General features: G+C 48.2%; 1 protein-coding gene across 1 annotated transcript; it reads right to left on the bottom strand.

Annotated features, from left to right (window-relative positions):
• Positions 1–1344: 1344 nt before the first annotated feature.
• Slc9a5 (solute carrier family 9, subfamily A (NHE5, cation proton antiporter 5), member 5) lies at positions 1345–22520 on the bottom strand. The gene is made up of 16 exons (XM_013012803.1): positions 22269–22520; positions 19412–19714; positions 16995–17158; positions 16748–16826; positions 16294–16471; positions 15630–15850; positions 15214–15416; positions 14899–14988; positions 14735–14805; positions 13908–14037; positions 13263–13351; positions 12986–13112; positions 8200–8370; positions 7642–7711; positions 6902–7036; positions 1345–2786 (listed from the first exon to the last, which is right to left on the bottom strand). Exons 1-16 carry the CDS (start codon positions 22459–22461, stop codon positions 2314–2316), a joined length of 2697 nt encoding a protein of 898 aa, XP_012868257.1. The 5' UTR covers positions 22462–22520; the 3' UTR covers positions 1345–2313.
• Between the last annotated feature and the right edge of the window lie 1186 nt (positions 22521–23706).

The raw sequence follows: 23706 nt of genomic DNA, 5'->3' as shown, positions 1-23706 counted from the left end.
ATGATTCGGGCCCTTTGGGGTAGGCCCAGGAATCTGTATTTTGACAAGCTTGCCAAACACTAAATTCTGGAAATGGCTACCTGCTATCCCCAGCAGCAGCCTCTTCACCCACCATGGACTGCTGGAGCTGCCTCCCAAAGCCTTCATTCTCTAGCCTTTCTAGTATTTACCTTCCAACTGCATTTCCATACAATTTTCACTTGGAGCCAGCCCCAGACACTGTATAGTAGTATGAGCAAGCATGTGTGCATGTACACACATGTACATTGACCTCCTGGAATCCTTCTACGAACTTCTCAAGGCCCCTTGACATTTCATGCACCTTCAGCCAGGCCTAGGACAGGTTCCTTCCCATTTTGCCATTAATCCTGGCAGTAACCTTATGAAGAAGTATGATTGCTCTCCCATTTTACAGATGAGAAAACGGAGTATCAAAGAGTTTAATAACATGCCCCAAATGATATAACTGGTGAATGACAGCTGGCACTAACTCCAGGCTGTTAACTACTAATTAACGACCAGTCTTTACTATTACTGCCCTATAAGCAACTTGAAGACAAAACCACTCTCCTTTGCTTCATGTTTTTCCCCTATTGCAGAAACGGTGACTGTTAGATGATCCAATCTGTAACCTTCAAAGTATACCAAGCTCCTTCAGATCCATAGAGATGGAAAGTGGACTGGTGAGGATTTAGTGCTGGGGATGCTAGGGAGAGAGAAGTAGACTGATCATGGGTGCGGGGCTTGTTTTGGTTATGATGGGAACATTCTATGCTTAGAATATGGTGAGAATAAGGATTCTATTCTAACACACACACACACACACACACACACACACAATGGGACTGGGATTTGGGGGATGCTGTTATCTAGAAATTTGTAGGCCCCACACTACCATGTTTTGAATCATGGACACTCAGGGTGACAACTCTCTTGAGATTGCCTTCCCAACTGCCACATACAAAAGAACACTTCTATACATTTGTCCCACACCTGCCTCTGGATTTTCCAGAAATGCTTCTGTAGCTTCAGCTGTGGTAGATGCATTTTTGGGAGCTTAGACCTTGATCCCTGGGGTCGCTCTTCCTGCTGGATCTCCACATTATGTCGATTCCCAATTCTGTGACTCAAAAGCCCATACAGTGAAACCCTAGACTGCCACTCCAGGCCTGCTGCTATGGGGACAATGTCAGAAAAGTTTGGGAGAGAGTGGGGAGGAGCAGAAGAACTAAGAGTCCCGCCTAGGATTTCCTCCTCCATTCTCTGCCTCAGAAGTCTTAGACAGGCGGATCCCCTCTTACCCCCACTCCTAGAACTCCCCAGCACACAGACAGAGGACACATATCCATCCAAGAGATGTTTAATGTATCTTCGGTTTAAGGTACAAAACACAAGGCAGGGCTACCTCCAGGAACTCCACCTGCCACTCTGCCCCACTTAGTACTGCAGCCAGCTATCCTAGCTCCCAACAGCCATGGAGCAGTGGTCCTGAGATACCTGGCCACTTTCCTGTTAGGGAAAATCTGAAGTGGCAACATGGGATCCCAGAGGCTACTGTGTCCCTTCCTCAGAAAACCCAGATCCTTGGATCAAAAGTTTCAAACTTAGACCCAGAAAAGACCCCTCCCAAAACACCCTGGCTAAGAAGCAGCCCTGAACTGCCAGGTCCAAGGCTCACATCTTAGAAAAGTAGGCACCATTACCCCAATATCTGGCAGCAAAAGGAAGGGACTAAAGCAAGACATGGGGACAGAGACTCCCACTGCCTTAAAAAAAAAAAAAAAAAGATACTGGGTAGCCAAGCCAACAGGGCAGCCCAGCCCAAGGCTACTCCACATTCCAACCTATTTCCTCTAAGGACCAGACCCTCACTAGACCTCCATGTCAGGACAATGACATCAGGTCCCTGACCAAATGCCAGGAAGAGAGAGGGTGGGGACAGGGAAGACCTGCTTACAACTGTGGAGTGATTCCTTTGCTTTGGGGACAGAAACAGCTGCCTCCAGTGAGCTCAGAAAGCTCCCTTAGGAAAAGGACATCAGCTACCCAAGTCTCTGGGCCTATGTCCTGGAACTATGGACTGGGTCCTGAGCCATTATTGAAATGGAAGGTGGAAGGGGTTAGATGCAGGGTGGGAGAAGGGTCCCTGTGAGGACCAGCCCAGGAGACCCCTCTGACCAACCTCAAGGAGGCCGTTCTACTTTAGTCCAGGCCCCTCTACCCCTGTGTCAGGCTGCATGGACTGCTCTGCGCAGTGCCCAGGGAACTCTTCCCACAGGGACTCCACCTCCTGCTCCTCCCCGAGGCCCCGGGTTACAGCCGACCCCCTCTGTTGAACTGGATACACCAGTGGGAGTTGGCGGTGCGTGGGCTAAGATGCGTGTGGCCTTTGTGGCCCATGAGGGGCTGCAGCTCCTGCTGCTGGGAGATGTCGGCACTGCTCTCACTTCGAGAACGGCCAGCCTTGGCCAGGCTAGGGGGGAAGGCAAAGCTAGGGCGCAGGTCAGAAGGAAAGTCAAGAGGGGCCTGGGGTTCTTCGGCACACAGTGGGCGGGGAGGCAGGCGGGTCAGAGTAGGGGCTTGGGTGCAGGGAGGGGATGCCAGACTCTCCAGAGATGAGATGCTCTGGTTCCAGCCTGTCTGCATGTCCACGGGCACAATCTTGGTGGTTTCCGAAGATACGTATACAGCCAGGTCCCCCTGTGCACTCTTCCAGGGCAGCTCCTTCTCCGCACAGGTTGGGGAAGGGGGGATGATGCGCGGGCTCGGGCACACCTCGAGGCCTCCTGGGGACAGAGAGAATACACGTGAGCTCATTGCCAATGCTGTGGAACCCTCCCCAAGTATAAACACATCCTCACAAGTTAATACATTTCACAGTGGCCACGTTGCTCCATCCATTGGAGCAATTATTCAATGAATGTCTTGTCCAGAGGAGCCACCATAGCTGACAGGCCCAGGGCAGTTATCCAAGAGCTACCTAATGAACAAATGCAAGTCACTACAAAACAAAAAAGCAAAAAAAAAAAAAAATCTCTGAACACCCTTCAGCACCTGTCTCAGAAACTACAACTTGCCAAGTCCCATCCCAGCCAGCCAGCAGGGATGCGGGGATGAGGTGGTGCCTATGAGAGCGAGAAAGACCTCAAAGCTCTAGGTAAAAGCTTTGCTGCCAGTGGGATGTCAGGGTAGGGGCTGGATTTAGAAAATCCCAGAGCTGGGCTGGGAAGGTGGCTCAGTGGTAGAGCGCTTGACTTGTATGCCTGAGGCCCTGGGTTCGATTCCTCAGCACCACATAAGAAAAAAAAGCTGGAAGTGGCACTGTGGCTCAAGTAGTAGAGTGCTAGCCTTGAGCTGAAGAGCTGCTAGCCTTGAGCTGAAGAGCTGAGGGACAGTGCCCAGGCCCAAGTTCAGGCCCCACAACCTGACCCAAAAAAAAAAAAAAAAATCCCAGAGCTGCAAGCAGCTGGATTATAGGAAAGTCTGAGATTCTGCCAAAGGGGAGCCTGGGCTTGTAGAAGCCAAGCACAATGCCTTGTGAATAAAAGGTTTTCAGTGCATTTATTGATAAAGCCTTAAAGAGACCAATGAACTCTAGGCCTACCACTAAACTATACCTACCACTAAAGTACCCTACCACTAAACTATACCCCCAATATACTCTTTGATTGATGACATTATGAAATATTTTGATGCTATAATTAAAAATGAAGTTAACTGGAAAAGAGCAAGGAAGGGGTAACATTGTCCGAACTTTTTTTCTCATTACCTGACTTATGTAATTGTAACCCATCTGTATATCACCTTTACAATAATAATAAAAATTTTAAAAATGAAACCAAAGCTTTTGAAAGACCTGAAATATTAAAATACCCCAATTGAAAATCACTTTTAGAGGATGCTAGAAAACAAACTCACCCCTGGGTCTAAAGACTGACAGACTTTAAAAAAAGGATCAATGGCTGGGAAGGTGGCTCAGTGGTAGAGTGCTTGCCTTGCATGCATGAGGCTCTGGGTTTGATTCCTCAGCACCACATAAGCAGAAAAAGCCAGAATTGGTGTTATGGCTCAAGTGGTAGAGCACTAGCCTTGAGCTAAAGGGCTGAGGGACAGTGCCCAGGCCCAGAGTTTAGGCCTCCCGACAAACAAAAAAAGAAAGGATCAAGCACTTATTCATTCGTCCCTGTATCTACTGAACCTCAGAATAACCAAATAATAGATAATGGGAAGTTTATTATAGAAGAATTCCTGCTAATAAATGTAGATGAAGCCAGATGCTAGTAGCTCACTCCTATAATCCTAGCTACTCAGGAGACTGAGATCTGAGGATCACAGTTCAAAGCCAGCTTGGGCAGGAAAGTCTGTGAGACTCTTACCTCCAATTAACCATTAGAAAATTGGAAGTGGAACTATAGCTCAAGTGGTAGAGTTCTAGCCTTGAGAAAAGAGCCCAGGAACAGTAGTACCCAGGCCCTGAGTTCAAGCCCTACAACTGACAAAAAATAAATAAGAGGCTGGGAATATGGCTTAGTGGTAGAGTGCTTGCCTAGCATGCATGAAGCCCTGGGTTCTGTTCCTCATTACCACATAAACAAATTTTCTTAAAAAGCTGGAAGTGGTGCTCTGGCTCAGGCTCAAGTGGTAGAGTACTATCCTTGAATAAAAAAGAAACTCAGGGACAGTGCCCAGGCCCAGAGTCCAAGCTCCAGGGCTGGTAAATACATAAATAAATAAATATGAACCAGGTGCAGCAGTGATTACTGGTGGCTACTAAGACCATTGATCAAAAAGCTAATGGGGAACTTTATCCTGGACAGGTCAGGGAAACATCTGAACCCAGTGACTGATGTTAGTCTCATGATAAGAAAGCTAACTATGCCAAGAACTCATGCCTTAGGAGGCTGAGATTTGAGGATTGTGGTTCCAAGCCAGCAATAAGAAAGTCTATGAGACTCTTATCTCCAATTAATCATCTAAAAACTGGAAGTGGAGCTGTGGCTCAAAATGGTAGCATGCTAGCCTTGAGCAAAAGAAGCTCAAGAACAGTGCCTGGGCCCCCAGTTCAGGCCCTACAACCAACAAAAACAAAACAAAAGAGAGCCAACCATATTGTATTTGTATTGTCTGATGTGGCCAATAGGAAATACACTCCTATTGCCTGTGAGGTATTCTTACCCACCCCCCCCCAAATCAAAACTGGAAGCTGATATCAATTTAAAAGAAATGTAAGAGAAAAACACCTTCATTGACACTTTGGGAGATGCAATAAGCAAAGTCCAGGCAGGACAAATAACCTGGTTTCCTTGATAGATATATCAGAAGAGGAAAATGTAGGAGAGATCAAGAATTTCCAGACTTGATACTTGAACATTTTAAGACAGCTACTGCCTTGCACCCATTCAATGGAAGTATACTTTCCCCAGCTGTTAGAAAAGAATGTCTCTAGACATTGCCCAGTGTCCCTGAAGTGGTACAATCTCTTCATCCCTCTTGAGTTCCACTGTGTTTGATAAGTTAAAAGGGACTTGTCAACCAAATATAATGTGTAGATCTCATCTGTATTTTTATCTGTATGGAACTGCTATTAAAAAATATGAAGACAACCAACACAATCTGAACACTGACTAGATATTTGATGACAAAGATTTTATATATGGTAATGACGTCATGGGTGTAGTTTTTAAAAAGAATCCTTATCCCAGCCTCACATTCTTGCTTGGCTTTTTCATTCACAGCTGGAGTGCTCTACCACTTCAGCCACACCTCCACTTCCAGCTTCTTGTGCTCACAGATTTGTCTGCCTGGGCTGACTCCAAGCCTCAATTCTCAGGCCTCAGCTTTCTGAGTAACGGAGAATCCTTATCTTTTATGCTGAAGTATTTACTAATAAAAGTAATATGACACTTGAGATTTTCTTCATAAGAACTCAGAAGAGCAAGAGTCTATAGGTGAAGATATAAATAAAGTAAGATTGACTATGAATAGCCAGTTATTGAAGCTGAGTAGAGGACAGATGGGAATTTATTTCACTGTTCTATCATTACATATTTTGAAATTTTCTGTAATAGAACTTTGCTAAAAGTATCTGAGGCTAGGCCCCAGGGCTCATGCCTCCAATTTTAGCTACCCAGGAGGCTGAGATCTGAGGATCACAATTTAAAGCAGTGTGGGCAGGAAAGTCCATGAGACTCTTACTTCTAATTAACAACTCAAAAACCGGAAGTAGGGCTGTGGCTCAACGTGGTAGAGTGTGAGCCTTGAGTGAAGAAGCTTAGGGACGGTGCCCAAGCCCCCTATTCAAGCCCCACAACCAAAAACAAAGCATCTGAGGATGCTTGAACCAATCACCAGTATACCTAGCATTCTGAGTGAATTAGGTCTCTTGTGCAGATACCTGTATATGTGTGTATGCACATGTTTTGTGTGTGTATGCATATGTATATTTTAAAAACCTACAAGTCCATTTTGATGATCTCAGGTTCCTTCTCTGGTCAGGTGAATCCTCACTGAAGGCTCTACCTGAGGGCAGGTATGCTGAGCATGGATCACAAGAGAGACTGCTGGGCAGTATGTTTACCAACTTGGATTCCTCAAACAAAAGGCATGGCAGTGAAAAGCCATGGGTTTTGGACTCAGGATGGGTCAGGTTTAAATTCCGATTCTACCATGTGATGCTGGACAGATTACAAGTCCTATAGGCTCTTTAAGCTTCGCTTCCCCATTTTGGTGGTCCTGAGGGTTAAACTAGATCATTTATGTCAGGTTTCTGATAGAAGCTCGGTAAATGCTGGTTAGTGAATAAATGAGCAAATAGGAATATGGAATTGCCTGGAGCAGAGGCCATGAGAGCAGAGGCAAGAAACCTATTTCAGAGGGGAAGGAGGCATTGAAGAAGCATTACCTGAGACCTTGCCCTCTTGGAGAACCTCACTGGTGGCTCGAGCCACAAAGATGATCCCCTCGTCGTCCTTCTCTGATTCTGAACTGTCGCTCTCCTCCTCCTCCTCCTCAGACTCCACAGTTAGTGACACAGCAGCTGGACAGGGATAAGAGCTAAGTCGAGGCAAGCAGCCCAGCAGCTGCCTCCGGGTACTGCATAATCCCAAACCAGACCCTGTACCCTCAAGAAGAGCCTATGTGGGCAGAAGTGCCTGTTTTTCTGACTCTGGCACTGGCCTAGGGGTTAGGAGGAAGGGAAGGGAGCCTGAAGAAGCAGGAATGAGCTAAGTCCTCAGACAAGGCCACGAGTGGCATGCCTTCCAGCTCCCCCACCATTTGTCAGCCCCAGATTCCACCATCAGCTGACAACACGAGCATCTGGAGGACGGGAAGGCCCAGTAACATTTAGCTCATGAAGAAGAGATGGGAAACTGGGCCCCAGGGTCTACCCAGAGCCATCTCCCCCTTCTTCCCCACCTTTTGTTTTTCAGGGCCTGAAGGTACACTTAGCAATCTGACACTTCCCATTATACATCACTTTGAACATTTCCAATATTGAAATGGAGTATGCCAGTCCAGTCCCTGAGAGAAGCCCAGCGTACAGTGCTAAATGCACACAGGAGTCCTCTAGAATTCTGCTAATAGGCCTGGATTTTCCCTTTCCCTCCCATCCTCAACCCCACCCCTCCACTTCCTGCTTGCCTGTGTCCTGAAAGCCCAGCTCTCGAGGAGGTCTTCCATTTGTAGCCTCGGCATTGGCCACACCATCCTTCTGAGGACCAAGAAAGCAAGCCTGAGCCTTTGGCCCTGGCACCACAACCAGCCCTGTGATCTAGGACACATTTTCTAACCCATGGGGGGAGGGGGATTTACATCAGTCCCAACAGTTCTATATCATAGCATCCCTTTGCCAGGCAGGCAGGAGCTGTGGAGCCCGAGTAACCCATACCCCAGCAGGGGCTCTGGATGCATCAGCCTGGATCATCAGACTGAGAGGCGCCTGGGGTTGCTTCTTCAGGTATTGGCCCTTCTGCCCATTTCATCTCTGATAGAAAGTGACTCCATGGCCAAGGGGCTACACTGCCTCTGAAGAACCCCCTTTACCCTTCTGGGGACCCAGGGAAATTGATAAGGGAATCCAAACTCCTAGTCATCAAATCCTTGGAGTACCCCCCAAGCTGGATTCCAACACTTGAAGGGATCTAAATTATCTGTTGGCAGCCTCTAAGCCCAAAGAGGAGTTTCAGAGAAAGGACATGCCTTCCTGCGACCAGCCTTTCTAGGTCGTGGCTTGCTCTTGGTGAAGCAGATGTTGTGCTTGGTGGACTTAAATGACTCGAGCCGCCGCTTCATATTCTGCTGGAAGACCTCCTTGTCCTGACGTTCTTGTGCATCCTCAGAGATGAAGTGGCGGCTGCAGCTGGCTTTGTACTGGCAATGACAACCCCACCCTGCCATGAGGCTGGGTGCCTTGGCCTTCCATAGGAACCCTAGGCCACAGCCCCAACATGTTCACCATAGAGCCTTCCAGCCCAGCGTTTCCAAAACCAGCCATAGAGTAAATGAATGAATGAATGAATGGATGGGGTGAGTCTAATCAAAGAATATTGTATGCATACATGGACTTGTCAAAATGTAATTCCCTGAACTTATTGATGCTATATATACATCTGCACCTTTTAATTAGCATATTTTAATTTAATCACAGTTTATTGATGCTATATATATACACCTGTACTTTTTCACTGAGAGGGAAGAAAAACTTCCCTTCTTCCTAGTTTATTCCTCTAAATCTGCCTTTTCTCGTCTACTTTTGCCCTTTTCCCAGTTTTGTCTGAAGTCACAAAGGAAGCATGGTCCCTAGGTCTTGTCCCCTGGGTCTATTACAAGACTAAGCACCATAGCCTTCTTTGGACCTCCATTTGGTTGAATGTCACTTTTTAGTGATACAGGATCCTTTCTAGCTGGACTTTCCATCTAGCCATTTCTAGAGCCATCACTACATTTAGACTGCACTTTGGACTTTCAGAACTACCTCCCCTGATACATGAGACCCTCCTGGTAACAACTACCTACATAATTCAGAAACACTCCCTCTGATTTCTCTTTCATAAAGATTAAGCTCACCGTGCACTTGCCTAGTTTGCATGACTCTGTCCTTGGCAGCTTAGCAACATTTCATTATCTTGTGATTACTTTCTCTTGCCTTACACTGCCAGTCTGCTCCCTTTCATCTCCATCCTATTTTCCCTGCTTCCCTGAACCAGGTTTGGTTTTTGTTGTTGTTGGTCATAGGGCTTGAACTCTGGGCACTGTCCCTCAGCTCTTCAGCTCAAGGCTAGCGTTCTACCACTTGAGCACAGTGCCATTTCCAGTTTTCTGGTGGTTTATTGGAGATAAGAGTTTCATAGCCTTTCTGCCCAGGCTGGCTTTGAACTGTGATCCTCAGCCTCCTGAGTAGCTAGGATTATAGGTGTGAGCCACCAGCACCCTGCCCTAAATCAGTCCTAAGAGCTTCCTTCAAGTCTCCCATCTGCTCTCCCTCTCTAACTATGTACCTGGAAGTGACCTTTTCTCATGAAGGGGCCCATCACCTCCTATCTCTGGCCTTGGCTTTGTTCAACTTACTCCTTTCTGCCTCCTATTCCTAGTTCTTTCTTATTTCTCATCTCTGGCATCTTCACTGTCTGGCTACTGCTGTTCCACTTTCAAACAAGCTTGCCATCCCAAAGAAAGCCTTTCCATCCATGCCACTGCCTTCTTTTTGTGGCCAGACTTTTAGAAATTGATTCTGATGCTTGCCCTCCTATCCAGTACTTCCTTAAATACATGCACTGCAAGTCAAGGTCCACAAGTCCACAGTGCTGACCTTTTCCCTTGTGACCAGTTCCCTGCTCAGGCACCAGCCTGGCCTGTGCAGCATCCAGCCCTTCTTCTACCCTAGTATGGAGACACCATCCGCTATTGCTTCTATAAGAGTTGCTCTTCTCTTTCCTTTGCTAGCTCCGTCTTTTGCTTCCATGTATATTCCTCCATATTATACACGGCTCTCCTTTCTCCCCTCTGATTGTTCTCCCCAGAGAACTTATCTTTTATCTTGGCTTAACAGTGACATGATCTATGACTACCTAACAACAGTCATCAGACCAGTTGCATCTCAGTTACCTGGGAACTTATTAAGATCACAGATCTTAGTCCTACCCTATTCTACAGGATCAGAATCTCCAGAAGGTGAAGCCAGGAGTACTCTAACAAGTTTCCCAGGAGTCTCTGATGTGAATCGGAGAAGAACCTCTGAAGGTGATGAAGACTGCTTTTTCTTCATCTCCTATCTCTCAAGCTATGATCTTATATTTTGAACTGCATACTTTGTCACTTTCTAATGATATTTCTGGAAGGAACATGAGGAAATATGGATTGTGTCATATACAAACTAAGTGGATTCAGAACTATTTGAATAACCATACCCCAAAAATTCTTGATCCATGTCAGTCTGGAGAAAAGTCTTTAGTAGTATGCCACAGGGCTCTTTCCTCAGCTCTATCCTGTTCAACATTTTATGATTTGGATGGATGCAAAGTTAACAGGCTTAGAAAAGTTTCAGATGCTATGAATCTGAGGAGACATTTGGTGGTAGACATGAGATCCAAGCAATGGAATGATGGGCTAAATTAAATCAGATGACATTTAACAGGATAAGCACAAATTCATTCCAGTCCTTTTAAAATTAATTATACAAGAATTGATTGCACTGAACCCATTGACCAACCTTACACACACACAAACACACAAAATCATAAACTCCCTGATGTGACACAATACTGTACACCAATTGAATGTCCTGGGACCTGATCAGGTCTCTAGATTTAACAACAGAAAAACAAGGGATGGTGGAAAATGTTAAGTACCACCACCTGATTACAATCTAGAAAGTAGACAATTACCCAGAATAAATTATCTAGCTTCTTCAATAAATAAATAGCAAGGGGAGAAGGATCTATTATAGTTTTTTGGTGTTTTTTTTTAAAATGAAGAGACATATTTCACAAAGACAAATTGTGGACTTTATTTGGATCCTGATTTTAAACAAACCAGCTAGAACACTGCCTAGATATTAGAATTATTTGTGATATTATTATGATAATGGTACTGTGGTTTTATTTTTCATGAATTCTTGCCACCTACTGATATACTTACTGAAATATTGAGATGATGTGACATCTGAAGTTTGCTTTAAGAAATGAAGAGGCTGAATGAGAATGAATAAGGATGAATATGGTTGAAATATTTTATTTGCCTGTATGAAAAGAAATATGTTGAAATTCTTTAAAGAAGGTGGGAGTGAGATAAAGGAGAAGCTATGGTAATTGGGGTACATTACATACATGGATAGCAATGTCACAAACAAAATTAATAATAAAAACAAAATTAATAATAAAATTAATCATACATTGATATTTACTGGAGCCGGGTAACAGACAAATGAGATGTCTTATTCTCTCTAACTGAAATTTTGCCAAAACAACAACATCAACAAAACAAAAAACAGTAAAAGGAAAAAAAGTAGGTAGCATGGATGAGACAGCCATTGGCTGAGGAAGACTCTGGGGAAGTCTGAGGAAGATTGCCCGCCCATGTGGAGGACAGTATGCGGCTATAAGGTGATGAGCCAAAGTAGGGATCCTGGGTTGTAGGAAGACAACTGAAGGTTATCTAGAAAGGTAAGAGAGTCGCTCTGCCTTACTCTAGGCCAATCACAGTTATAGTAGCACCTCCCATTCCCAGGCCCCAATTTCTAGGGGCCAGAGAAGACATATAGGGGCAGGAAATTCTGGCCTAGGGGCAGCAGGGTCTGTGTGGGAGTTGCTGCCTTGAAACCTTTAAAACTTATTCTGAGAGTGGGAAAAACCGGGAGAGAGCAAGAGAAGGGGTGACACTGTCCAAAAAGATAATACATCTTAGCTGCGCACGTCGTTCATGCCTATAGTCCTAGATACTCAGGAGACTGAGATGTGAGGATCATGGTTCAAATCCAACCCAGGCACAAAAGTCCATGAGACTCTTTTCTCCAGTTAACCTCCAGAAAACTGGAAGTAGAGCCATAGTTCAAAGTGGTAGAACACTAGCCTTGAGCAAAAGAGTACAGGGACAGCACCCAGGCCCTAAGTTCAAGCCCCACAAACAAAAAAAGAAAAAAGAAAGAAAAAGAAAGGAAGGAAGGAAGGAAGGAAGGAAGGAAGGAAGGAAGGAAGGAAGGAAGGAAGGAAGGGAAAGAATGTACCTGATGTATGTAACTGTAATCCCTCCGTATATCAAATTTACAATTAAAAGAAAAAGAAAACATTCTGCAGAGCCTCCAAGAGTCAATGCAGGAGAAGTGCGTGCAAGTTAAAGCAAGGCAATTCTATCTCAACATTCTAACCTTCACCTGTTACCACTGCCAGGATTGATAAAGTCCAAATTCATTTCACATGACTCAAGGTAATGGCTTGGTGCCCCCTTGTGGGGCCACAACACATTCTCTCCTGGATGTACTGGTCTTTTCCATTCCTAAAACTTCATGAAGGGCACTGGCCTAACTCACATTATGTAAAACGGATTGCCTTCCCAATGTTAAACTGGTTCCTCAGCCTTCCTCTAGGCCCCTCCTTCTGGTCTGTGACTGTTAACTTCCAAGGACCCGCAAGGCCTACTCTCCACTATCTGCTCTCTGCTCAGGGGAGAGGCCGGTGTGTTTCTCTCCTTCTCCCCATCCAGCTCCAGTCCAAAATGTTTCCCTCCAACTTTCACTGGTTCTCCAGCTATCAACTTACACCCTCTAATTTGGTCTGCACATGACTACTAGAAAGGGCCAACTCCTCCTCCAAAACAGCTAACAACATCAAAAAAAAAAAAAAAGGTTTCTTATTGCAGACAGAATGAAACCCATACTCTTCAACCAGGCACCTACAGCTCACCACCAACTGCCTTTTAAACCTCTGACCACAGCCTCCCCTCCCCAGTGGCCTTCCCCTAGCTCTCAAACTCATGCCCTGCCTGCTCTCACCCTGCGGCGTGGCTTGTAGAGGCCTCCACAGAGCAGGTGGTGCATCACAGCATCCTCTCGGTCCCGACCACTGCGAACCGTGTCAATCACCTGCAGATCCAGACATGCGCCACTGCCACTCTCCCTCCTGTAGGAGGCAGGGACACGGGTGCTGGGGAGGGAGCATAAGGCACAGGCCAGGGGAGGGACAGGAATAAAGCAGACAAATCTTCCCCCAAAGGGATTTGAAGAAGAGTGCCCAGTGAAGAGGAGCTTGGACAAGGAAAAAGGGACTCACAACAGGTTGGTGACAGAGGTCTCTGCCACAGAATTCCGGCTGGGCATAGAGGGCAGAGTGAGACCTGTGGAGGACAGGACGTGACCTCCCTGCAGGGGTCAAGACCGAGATCAGACAGCAATCAGAGGACGGCCCAGAAAGTAAGAAAAAGAAGAAGAATATCTCACACGTATTTTACTTTTTTTTGTTTTGCTTTGTAGTTCAGCAGATCAAAACCAGAGCCTCAGGCCTGCTAGGTAAGCACATTCAGAGACCCCCAGCGCCTTATTTTTGCTCCAGATAAGTATGAGACACTTTATATTTAGAATTCACAAAATCTGACACAGGTGCTCTTATTATTCTTACGCCTGCTTTCTTATCACTGAAGAAAATAGGCTGAGACAAGGTTAAGTTACTTACCAAGGTCACAAGCCTATAAGTGGTAACCGTTTGAGCCACATCTGCTAGCTCGAGTCCAGCTATGTCCCACATTTCTGTACTGTCTGCCAGACTAACTGCAGCTGCCACTTCATATGACCATAAAGTCAACTGGGAGTTCCCAATTGTCTGCTAACAAGCCTGCCTGCTTATTGCCCCTTTCTGCCCTGCTCTTCTGGCTCCATGTCCTCCCACCATAAGTGACCCACCTGGTAACTGCTGACCTACCTGGTCCACAAAGCTGATAGCATCCCGGATGTTAAGTCTGTAGTATACATCCCAGATCTGGTCCCGGATGCGGTAGGCTGACCGACGCATTAGCAGCTGACTCAGGTACTTCTTGTCAAACTGCTCCCACCTATAGAGGATGCCAGGCCCAGCACTGAGTCCCATCCTCCAGGTGTGGCTGGCTGGCCCTTCCTCAGATGGGACAGGACTCTGCCAGCAATGGCCTGGCTTTCTTGGTTATGCATCTCAGCCAGGGAGAATCTCACAGCCAGTCCCTGCTTCTAACAGAATTTATAGGTGCAGGGGCAAGCCTGACATTATTATAAATAACTGTAAAAATTGCAACCTTGACAATAACTACCAAGGATAATTATAGAGTATGACAGGAGTTTGTCCTAGTCAGGGTGGCCAGGAAAGGCCTTCCTAAGGAATGCCTATGATGAGATCTGAAGGATGAAAAATCTCGAGGAAAACAAGAGGGGATTGTAGTAAACAGAACATGTACAATGGTCCCAGTGGCCAGGCTGAGAGAGCATGGTCGGTCTTGTAGCTCTAAAATAGGGTCCATGTAATTAGCAGGCAGACCATCAAAGACCGCAGAGCATGATGGGGCTGGAGTCTGGCAGATACCAAACCATGCAGGGCCAGGCAGGCCACACTGGGTAGCCTTTCTTATCCTGAGATCACTGGGATGCCACTGAAAGGCTCCAGACAGAGGTCACCCAGACTGAACCTGTGTCCCTTCTGAGAAGGGTGGCATTTCCCCCCATGCTGCCCTGGCTGGTGGGGCTGCTGCTGCTGAAGGAGCCTCGGGGCAGCTCCCTCACCTGTCCCTCCAGTAGTGGTAGCCATGGTGCCCCACAACGTCCTCCACTGCAGCCAGAATGTGGTCAAAAGTCTAGAAGGGGCGGGTAGGGGGACTGGATCAGGACTCTGCCGAGAAGGAGAAGGGAAAAAAGGACTGGTGGAGGGATGGGGTTCTGGTACCCACGTGCTCATGTAGCTCCTGGTTTAGGGTGGGTTTGTGATGCTCACTCCTCTTCACCTTCAGCCACTTCACCAGCGGCTTGATGGTCAAGCCCTATGGACAGGTGGGAGGTGAGCCCTGCCCTTTTCATTTCCCTGTTGACTTTCTTTCCCCATAATCAGGCCTCAGCTGTTCCCACAACATCCTGCTGCACTAAAGGTCTGGGAAATCAGCCCTGCCTCCCCTCAATGAGAAGAGCAGACCTTCTTCCACAGGCTCCAAGACTCCCCCCACAGCCTGCTGGTCCCCCTCCCACTCCAGCCCTGTGGGCACTCCCACCTGCACGATGACTGTGAAGAAGACCACTACAATGGTGGTGGCCACAAAGTAGTCCTTGGCAGGGACCTTGGTCCTGTCCAGCAGGATGACGAGAGCAAAGGCCACAGCCCCCCGAAGGCCCCCATAGGACATCACCACCTGGTCAATCTTGTCCAGAGGGACCAGCCGGAACTGATTCAGCACCCACGTCTGCAGGACTACGCCTACAGTAGGAAGGAGGCCAGTGGGAGCAAGGTGTTGGGAATGAAGGACACCAGGAGCAGATGGCACCAAATATCGGGGCTAACGTCTGGCAGGGATAAGGAGAGGTGAGCAACAAGGGAGGCTGGGGAAATGAACAGGATGTGGACTCGGAGTGGGAGAGATGCTGTCAGGGACAAGGAGGAGAGTGGGGAAACAGAGGGTGCCACCAATACCGAGGGCTCGGAAGAACAGGATGAAGAAGAGGGTGCCCAGCACCAGCCCAGAATCCCAGGCCCACTTAGAAGAGTCCACAGCTGAGATGCCAAGCAGCATGAAGATGACAGTCTCAGCACAGCTGGCCAGGGTCTTCATTGTGTATTTGACAGCTGTGCGTGATTTATGGGAGATGTTGGCCTCCACGTATTTCTTACAGCCCAGGCCACACATAGTCACCCTGGGAGAGGAGCAGAGAAAAAAAGCAAGTAAGGGGAGGTCTCAGCCTCTGCAGTTTGAGCATGTTGTGCTCAAAGGTCAGGGAGGGAGGGAGGGGGAGTTGCCCATCCCAGATGTCAGATTCTCAGAACCATAGTCTGAGGAAGACTGCTAATTGGGCTTGCTCTGATTAGCAGACTCCAAGGCACCGTTTGCTATGCTGTGGCCATCATTGTCAGTGGCCCCAGGTCCTACTGCTAGCTCAGCCCATACTGAGACCTGGGTACCCAGTTTTCTTGGAAGATTAGCTGAGGTTTATTGTCTCCCCAAGGAGTTTGAGGTGCCCACTACCACAAGGGCTCAGGGAAGTCTATGGACTCCTTAAGGTCCTGATTCTGGCCCTATAAGAAGCAACTCTCCAGTACCCCCTCCCAGCTCCCTGTCTGCAAAACCCCCAGAACTCACGCAAGAATGGCGGAGAGTGAGGCCATTTCAGCAGTGAGGTAGGCTGCATAGGCGAGGAGGAAGACCAGCAGTGGCTCGATGATTCGGACCCGCTTGGTGAAGCGTGTGGTCAGGGCCAGGAGGAAGGCAAAGACTAAGCCCACGGCTGCCCCGCCCAAACTGACCACAAACAGGGAGGCTGGGGGAGGAGTGGGTTGTCAGCATAACCCCTGGCCTGGACCCTCCTGGGGCTGACAAGACTTCTGCCTGGCAGGAAGAAGTTAGGGGGATGCCCACCACACTCCCTGGAGCTCAGGATCCCCAGGACAAGCCCCTCCCAGACTCAGTTCTCCATAGAGGAGAATAAGAAAAGAGGCAACCCAATCAACCTCCTTGGTCCTAATGCTGAGTGGCTGGGACACAGCAACCCCAAGGGAGGCAGACCTTCAATGATGACTGAGGGGGAAATACTGACCGACTCCCTTCAGGTAGTCAGTGGCCTGCACATTGGCAGAGCCCATCTCCACAAAGGAGTTGCAGACCTTGTACAGCACCTGGGTAAGAAGAGTCAGGAGTGAGGGGAGATGATTCCTGGGGCCCCTGGAGTGGGGCAAAGCTCAGATTTTACTTTTTCTCCAAGGGGCTAAAAGAGAAGGTCTGAGCCTGTTCAGATGCCCATCACAGCCTAGGATTAGGGGATGGCAGTTGCTGAGCAATCTTACCACAGTGACTGCATCATTGAGCAGGGACTCTCCAAAGACGATGATAAAGAGAGTCTCATTGACGTGCACCTCCTCAAAGACAGCCAGCACAGCCACAGGGTCCACTGCTGAGATGAGGCTCCCAAACAGCAGGAAGTCCAGCAGGCCAGCCTGCACCCTAGGGGCTATTGAAGGAGAGACAGACAGGCCAGGAATTGGTGAAGATGACCCTCCCTCCTATCATCTTGGGACAAGCCAACACGCTACTCTCACTGATAAAACAAGCAAACCCAAAAAGGCCATGGGAAGGTAAGGAGAGCATTAAGCCTGCAGGTCAGACTTGAGCTGAGCTGCAAAATGCCAAGGGTCTGGCTTTGCATTCACCAGCCTCACAATACAGACTCTGTCACTGTTCTAGCCATGCCTCCTCATCTGCATACCTCATAAAATGGCTGCAAGACCCAACCCAGGAGATGGATCAGAAAGTTCTACATGCATAACTGGAAAGGTAATGTGGCACTGATAATATAAATGGCAGCAAACAGTATATGCTATGAGCAGGTGGGCATTGGCTGCTGACTGGCTTTCTTAGAGAATAACAGGTAAGAGCTGTGGGGTTTTTCTTTTGTTTTTTTTTTTGCCAGTCCTGGGGCTTGAACTCAGGGTCTGGACACTATCCCTGAGCTTCTTTTGCTCAAGGCTAGGACTCTACCACTTGAGCCACAGTGCCATTTTTGGCTTTTTCTGTGTATGTGGTACTGAGTAATAGAATCTAGGACTTCATGAATGCTTGGCAAGCACTCTACTACTAAGCCACATTCCCAGCCCCTAAAGGCATGATTGACTGATTGATTGATTGCCAGTCCTGGAGATTGAACTCAGGGCCTGGGCACTGTCCCCAAGCTTCTTTTTGCTCAAGGCTAGCACTCTACCACTTCTGCCTTTTTCTGTTCATGTGGTACTAAGGAACTGAACCCAGGGCTTCATGCTGACACACAATTCTTACCAGGAAGGGGAGGACTGAGCACAAAATGAAAAACACTGCAGATATGTCAAATAACCTGGTGTGTGTGTGTGTGTGTGTGTGTGTGTGTGTGTGTGTGTGTGTGTGTGCTGGTGGCTTGTGCCTGTAATAGCTACTCAGGAGGCTGAAATCTGAAGAACCCAGTACAAAGCCAGCCCAGGCAGGAAAGTCCATGAGACTCTTAATCTCCAATTAACTAACAGAAAATCAGAAGTAGAACTATGTGTGGCTCAAGTGATAGTGCACTAGCCTTGAGCAAAAAAGCTCAGGGACAGAATCCAGGTCCTGCATTCAAGCCCAATGACTGGGGTTGGGGGGCAACACACAAAACTGTGAGCCTCCATTTCCTATGGACAAATTGGGACTAATAATAATATCCATCTAAAAAAGTTATTTATTTAGTCAGTGCCTGATGTAAGCACCTAATATATATCTTATTATTAAAATCACAATTCTACTTTGGTCTGGGTCTGATATCCTCCCTTCGCTCCCTGCCCCAATATCTTATTAAGTAAAACAGGATGGAGACCCCCAACTTGGAATTAGAAGTTTCTCCTTTTACCTTGGTAGAAGTCTGAATTAGCAACATCAGGATTAGATGGATTTTTTGGATCAGGAAAAGAAGCATTCAGAAGGGGTCTAAAGGCAAAGAGCCTCAGGAAAATAGAGGCCTTCCTTGGACTTCTGCTAACTTTGAACTAGGTATCAAATGAACATTAGGTGTCAACTTTCTGATCCATTAAATGGGACAAGCCATATCCCAACAGGTAAATGGGGTAAGTAAGGAGAGTGCCATGGATATAAAATGTGTGATTATTAAAAATAATAGGAAAGCTGGGCATCAGAGGCTCGTGTCTATAACCCTAGCTACTCAGGAGGCTGATCAGAGGGTTACAGTCACAGCCAACCCAGGCAGAAAAGCCCATAAGATTCTTATCTCCACTTAACTACCAAAAAGCCTGAAGTGGAGCTGTAACTCAAGTAGTAGAGCACAAAAGCTCAGGGACAACACCTGTGCTCTGAGTTCAGGAAAATGAACATCTGGAAACTATCTGGACATGGCCTAAGCAGAGTCAAGACATCCTTGCAAGGATGGTAAGCTATGCCTCCGGGGAGCAAAGTTGGCAAGGAGCAGTGTGATAACAGGGTAGGAGACAACAGAGTGGTAATGCAGGCACCCCAGCCTCAGCAGCCCACACACAGCTGGTATCCAGCCCCTGCTCAGTTGTCATGCTGCAGAAGTGCAGATTCAACTGGCAGAGGCTAAATGAGGGAGAAGTCCCTCTGGAGTATTGCCTTGCAATCCAGGTAGGAAGGTCACCAGCATGTAACCTTCAGAGCCAGAGGAGAAGGGAGTTGGGGGTTGCATCTTGCAAAATTTCCCTGTGCCAGCCCAAGTCTTAGGGTCACTCACCCACAAGTCCAGCCTGCTGCAGGCCCCAGAGGGCAGCTCCTGTTGTGAAGGCATTCCACAGTGTGCCAACCACAGCATAGGTGAGGATGGCACCCAAGTTATCAAAGAACAGCCTGCTAGGCATGAAATAGCCCGAGTCCAGCACAATAGGAGGCAGCAGGAAGAGGAAGAAGGTGCCTGGTTCCAACTGGTACTCTGCTTTCTTGGCCACAGCCAACACAATGCCCCCTAGAACCAGGCCCAGCAAAATCAGCAGGCAGCTCTCAGGGACCAGAGATGTTACCTTCCGAGACAGGTGAAACACTGCAATGTAAGAAGAGGGCAGGGGTGAGTTAGGGAACACCCTACCACCCACTATATATTTATATAACCTCCCCATCTTAGCTTAGCCAAAATCAGAATCCAGACCTTAGGACTAAGGGAGGAAAAAGAAATACAGAAATTCTAGTAGAAACTTCAGGGCTATCAACCTTTTGCTGTTTTTGTTTTTCCTTTCTGTAAATACCCCTTCCTGTCTACTCTCATCCTCAGGGATTGACCTCATCTTTCTCTGATCTCTCTTATTCATAAACATCATTTGAAACTCAGAAAATGCTAACTTGTCTCTTTTTATGTACAACATAGCTGTAAAAAGCAGGGCTTCCAGTGTCAAGTTGTTTGGTTTCAAGGGCTAGGTCCTCCATGTACTGGATCTGTGATTTAGGAGCAAAAAATATATCTCTGATCCTTAATTTTCTCATCCAAATATGGGAGAAAAACAATAATGGTCTCATAGGATTAAATAAGACCATCACCATAAAGTTACTTAGTATACTTCAGTTAACACTCAATTAGTGTTACCTATTATACTATGATGAATCTTAATACATCACTATATTTTTAAGATCTATTATAGCAAGAGATCCCTCACTAAAAAGTATGTTATACCTCCTAAGGAGCATTGTAGGCCTCCCAACCTGGTATTTCATGATATGGCCACCAGTTTAAAGAATTCTGGGTTTAGCAGTCAGAGTTCCTTGTCTTCAGGCTTAGTGTGTGTGTGTGTGTGTGTGTGTGTGTGTGTGTTGATTCTGGGGTTTAAACTCAGGGCCTGAGCACTACTCCTGAGGTTTTTGCTGAAGGCTAGTGCTTTACCACTTGAGCCACAGCTCCACTTCTGGGCTTTTGGGTAGTTAATTGGAGATAGGAGTCTCACAGGCCTTCCTGCCAGGCTTAGCTTTGAACTGAGCACCTTAGTAGTTAGGATTACAGGCATGAGCTACCAGTGCCTAGCTCATCATTTTCTGTGCATCACAGAATCTGGATTTCCATTTCTTCTCTGTAATATGGGGAAAACACTCATCATAAAGGGTAAAATCAAAATGATACATGCGATATGAATGGTGAGGAGGCCTTCTTGTTAGCCCTATGCCAAGACAGTGTCCTAAAGGGCCTAAGACAGTGCCTGAGGCAACAACACCTAAATATTTATTGAATAAAAAAGGATGAAACTGGGAGGTGCTCTGCCTAGATTTCTCCTTTCTGAGAACTTAGGGGATGGAGACAGCTAATGGGAAGGAGGCTTTCTCCTTTCTTCATAGGAGGTGTCATCCAAAGGAGAAAAGTACTATGGCAAACTACAGTGGTTATAACCCCTAAGACAGGAACTCTTCCACAACTCACAAAATTTACAACAAACCCAATCTCAGGCTGTTCCCACGTTGATGATACTATTGCTGGGCCTCTAGGATGACCTCAGTCACAGCCCTCCCACCCCTCTCCTCTCCTTCAGGGACCCTATTCTGTCCTAATTTCCTCAGCATGCACCAGCCCTGCAATCCAAGACCCATCACAAAAGCCATTTCTCTGGCAGAATGAGGCTCCCTGAAGTCATTTTGAGTTCCACTTCCCATTATTAATCTCAGGCTGCCAAAGCAGAGAATTCTGTTCCTTTTCCCAGTTTTCTCCCTCCAGCAGTGTCCCAGGGGGAGAAGGGGACAGATTCTAGACAGTGGGGTTCCTACATGAAGGCTGTCTTGGTGAGACTGGAGTACAGGCTGTGCCAGCATAGATGGGGAGTGAGTAGCAACACTCAGCTATAATTAGTCACCCCCACAGCAGAGCCTGCACAGCAGGGAGAAAGGAGGAGGGTCTCTGTTGGGAGGAGGAACCACTGGCTGCTCAGAAGGCAGCGGCTTTATTGGGGGCTGTGGGGATCAGTGGGGATTCTGAAGCACCTCCTTCAATGGGGTGAGGACCGAAGGAGGTCAGATGCATAAAAGCACTTGAGAGCCGGCAACATGCAGGAAAGCATAAACGGAAGTTTCTTATACCTTAGAGAGGGAAAAGTGTGGATTTGAATGGGAGGAGGAGGAGGGGATCCTACACCTAGGGGCAAATGGGTGGCATCTTTTAAGTGGGGAACAAGGATGAGGTAAAGAAAAAGTGGCAGTTTAGTATCTCAAGTGGATGGACACTTGGATGTGGCCTCCAGGGAAGGCAGTTTGGGGGGTAGGTGCCACCACCTCAGTGTCCCCACGCGTCCTCACCGTTGTCTGAGGTTTGTGAAATGCTGGGCCTTAGTGGAGGAGAAGGCTCACTGCAGGAAGAAGAGGGCAAAGACACCCAAAGATGGAGGTGGAGAAAGGCGGGGGCAGCCTTAAAGGAAGGCACATTGTTGGAGCAACCACAGAGAAGGCTAGCAAGGAGACCCGCAAGAGAGCAGCCAGGATTTAAGGTAGATGAGCCTAGTCCCGGCACTGTGTATGAAAGCGGTCCGGATCTGGTGACCAGGGGTACTGGGGGAGCGGGGAAGTGGGGAGTCAGGGGGCGGGTCGCGCGCGCGCGTGCACACACACACACACACACTCACACTCACCGATTTTGGCTAGGCTAGCCACCAGGATCCACAGGGCCACCAGGTAAGGCGCCTCCACCTCGTGCCACTGCCAGCGGAAAAGCGCCAAACCTGGAGGAGGCTCTCCCGGCGACCCCGGCTCCGGGGTAGGCTCTGGGGTTGTTCCCGCCCCCGCCAGGGGCAGCCCGAGCAGGGGCAGCGCGGCGCGCAGCATCCTGCAGCCGGCCTCGCAGTCCGCCCGGCTGCGCACAGCCGCCGGCCCCGCGTCGCCGCCGCCGCCGCCTACCGGGCGCCCCCGCGTCACAGGCACGTGGGGCTCACTCCCCCCAATCCTGGCTCCGACACCCTCAGGCCAGGTCCAGACTCCGAGACCCTGCCTGGGACTCGCGTCGTCGTCAGCTCTTCCTCCATCCCCTCTAGACTAGTCCCAGCTTCGGAAATCCCCCAGCCCAGTCCTTCCCAAGTCCCCAGATCTCCTCGTCCGAGCCCGCTCCCCAACCTCCCCCCAACCTCCCTTCGCCCGGATTCAGAGGGGTGAGCAGCCACCGCCTCCGGGTGGGGGGACAGGCGTCTGGTGGGAGGAACCTGGGACCCGGGATCAGAAGATTGCAGCGAGCCGCCAGCAGCTCCAGGCGCCCAGGCCGCGCGCTGGCGCCGGTAGGGGGCGGTGTGACGCCGCCTTCCACGCAGCTCTTCCAAACCTCAGACCCTTTTCTGGCCCCCGCCCTGACCAAACCTGCGCACGCGCGCTGGGCCCTCCCAGAAAGCCCAGATGGACAACACTGCGGGCAACGTCCTCAGGAACCCCTAGGCCGGGACTGGCCCCGACGCATTCCAGGCTGTGAAGGAGGGGCACCGCCCTCCTCTCAACCTCGCCTTTATTCACGACACCAAGGGAACCTGTAGATTTCCCCTTTAACAAGGGGCGACCCACTCAACTTTGGGGGCACTGGGATCAACTCGCCCCACTTTTCAATTAAAACCTAGGGGCATCGCGTCCCACTTCTTTCCCTAAACATGTGCTACCTGCCTCCTCAAACTGACTCATCCCAGTCTTTTTCGAGAAAGGGCACCCATCTTTTCTTCCCACATCGAAAAGGAACTGATCCCGCCTCTTCCTTCAGTGAAATCTATTTTCACTTCTTACTCTCAGCTGAAAGGGATCCCTCTCCATTGCTTTCCTTAAGTAAGAGAAAAACTTGCACTGATCTCTACAAGAAATTAGGATCATCCCATCCCTAAACCAAGGAAGACTCAGCAGAGAAAGACCATCAGGAGAAACTTCGCCCCATCTACCCCCAAATTATCTCCCTCTCCCCCCCAAAACTCAACCTCTTCTATCACAAACCCAAAGAAAGCTTTCCCGGCCTTCCGCGCTCTCCAAGGCGGGGCGCCAGCTCGGGTTTTCCCGCTCTCCAAACCAGGGAACTAACGGGATCACCAACCAGGCACTCTGAAT

Source organism: Dipodomys ordii, unplaced genomic scaffold (genome assembly GCF_000151885.1).
Source record: "Dipodomys ordii isolate 6190 unplaced genomic scaffold, Dord_2.0 Scaffold18, whole genome shotgun sequence".
NCBI lineage: Eukaryota > Metazoa > Chordata > Mammalia > Rodentia > Heteromyidae > Dipodomys > Dipodomys ordii.
This window is presented reverse-complemented; position numbering and strand designations above follow the sequence as displayed.

Coding starts and splice junctions, on each gene's coding strand:
- Slc9a5 (XM_013012803.1), bottom strand. CDS start 22,461: ATGCTGCGCGCCGCGCTGCCCCTGCTCGGGCTGCCCCTGGCGGGGGCG. Junction 14,038..14,734: donor TACCACTACTGGAGGGACAG/GTGAGGGAGCTG, acceptor CATCCTCTATAG/GTGGGAGCAGTTTGACAAGA. Junction 2,787..6,901: donor CCAAGAGGGCAAGGTCTCAG/GTAATGCTTCTT, acceptor CTCTGTCCCCAG/GAGGCCTCGAGGTGTGCCCG.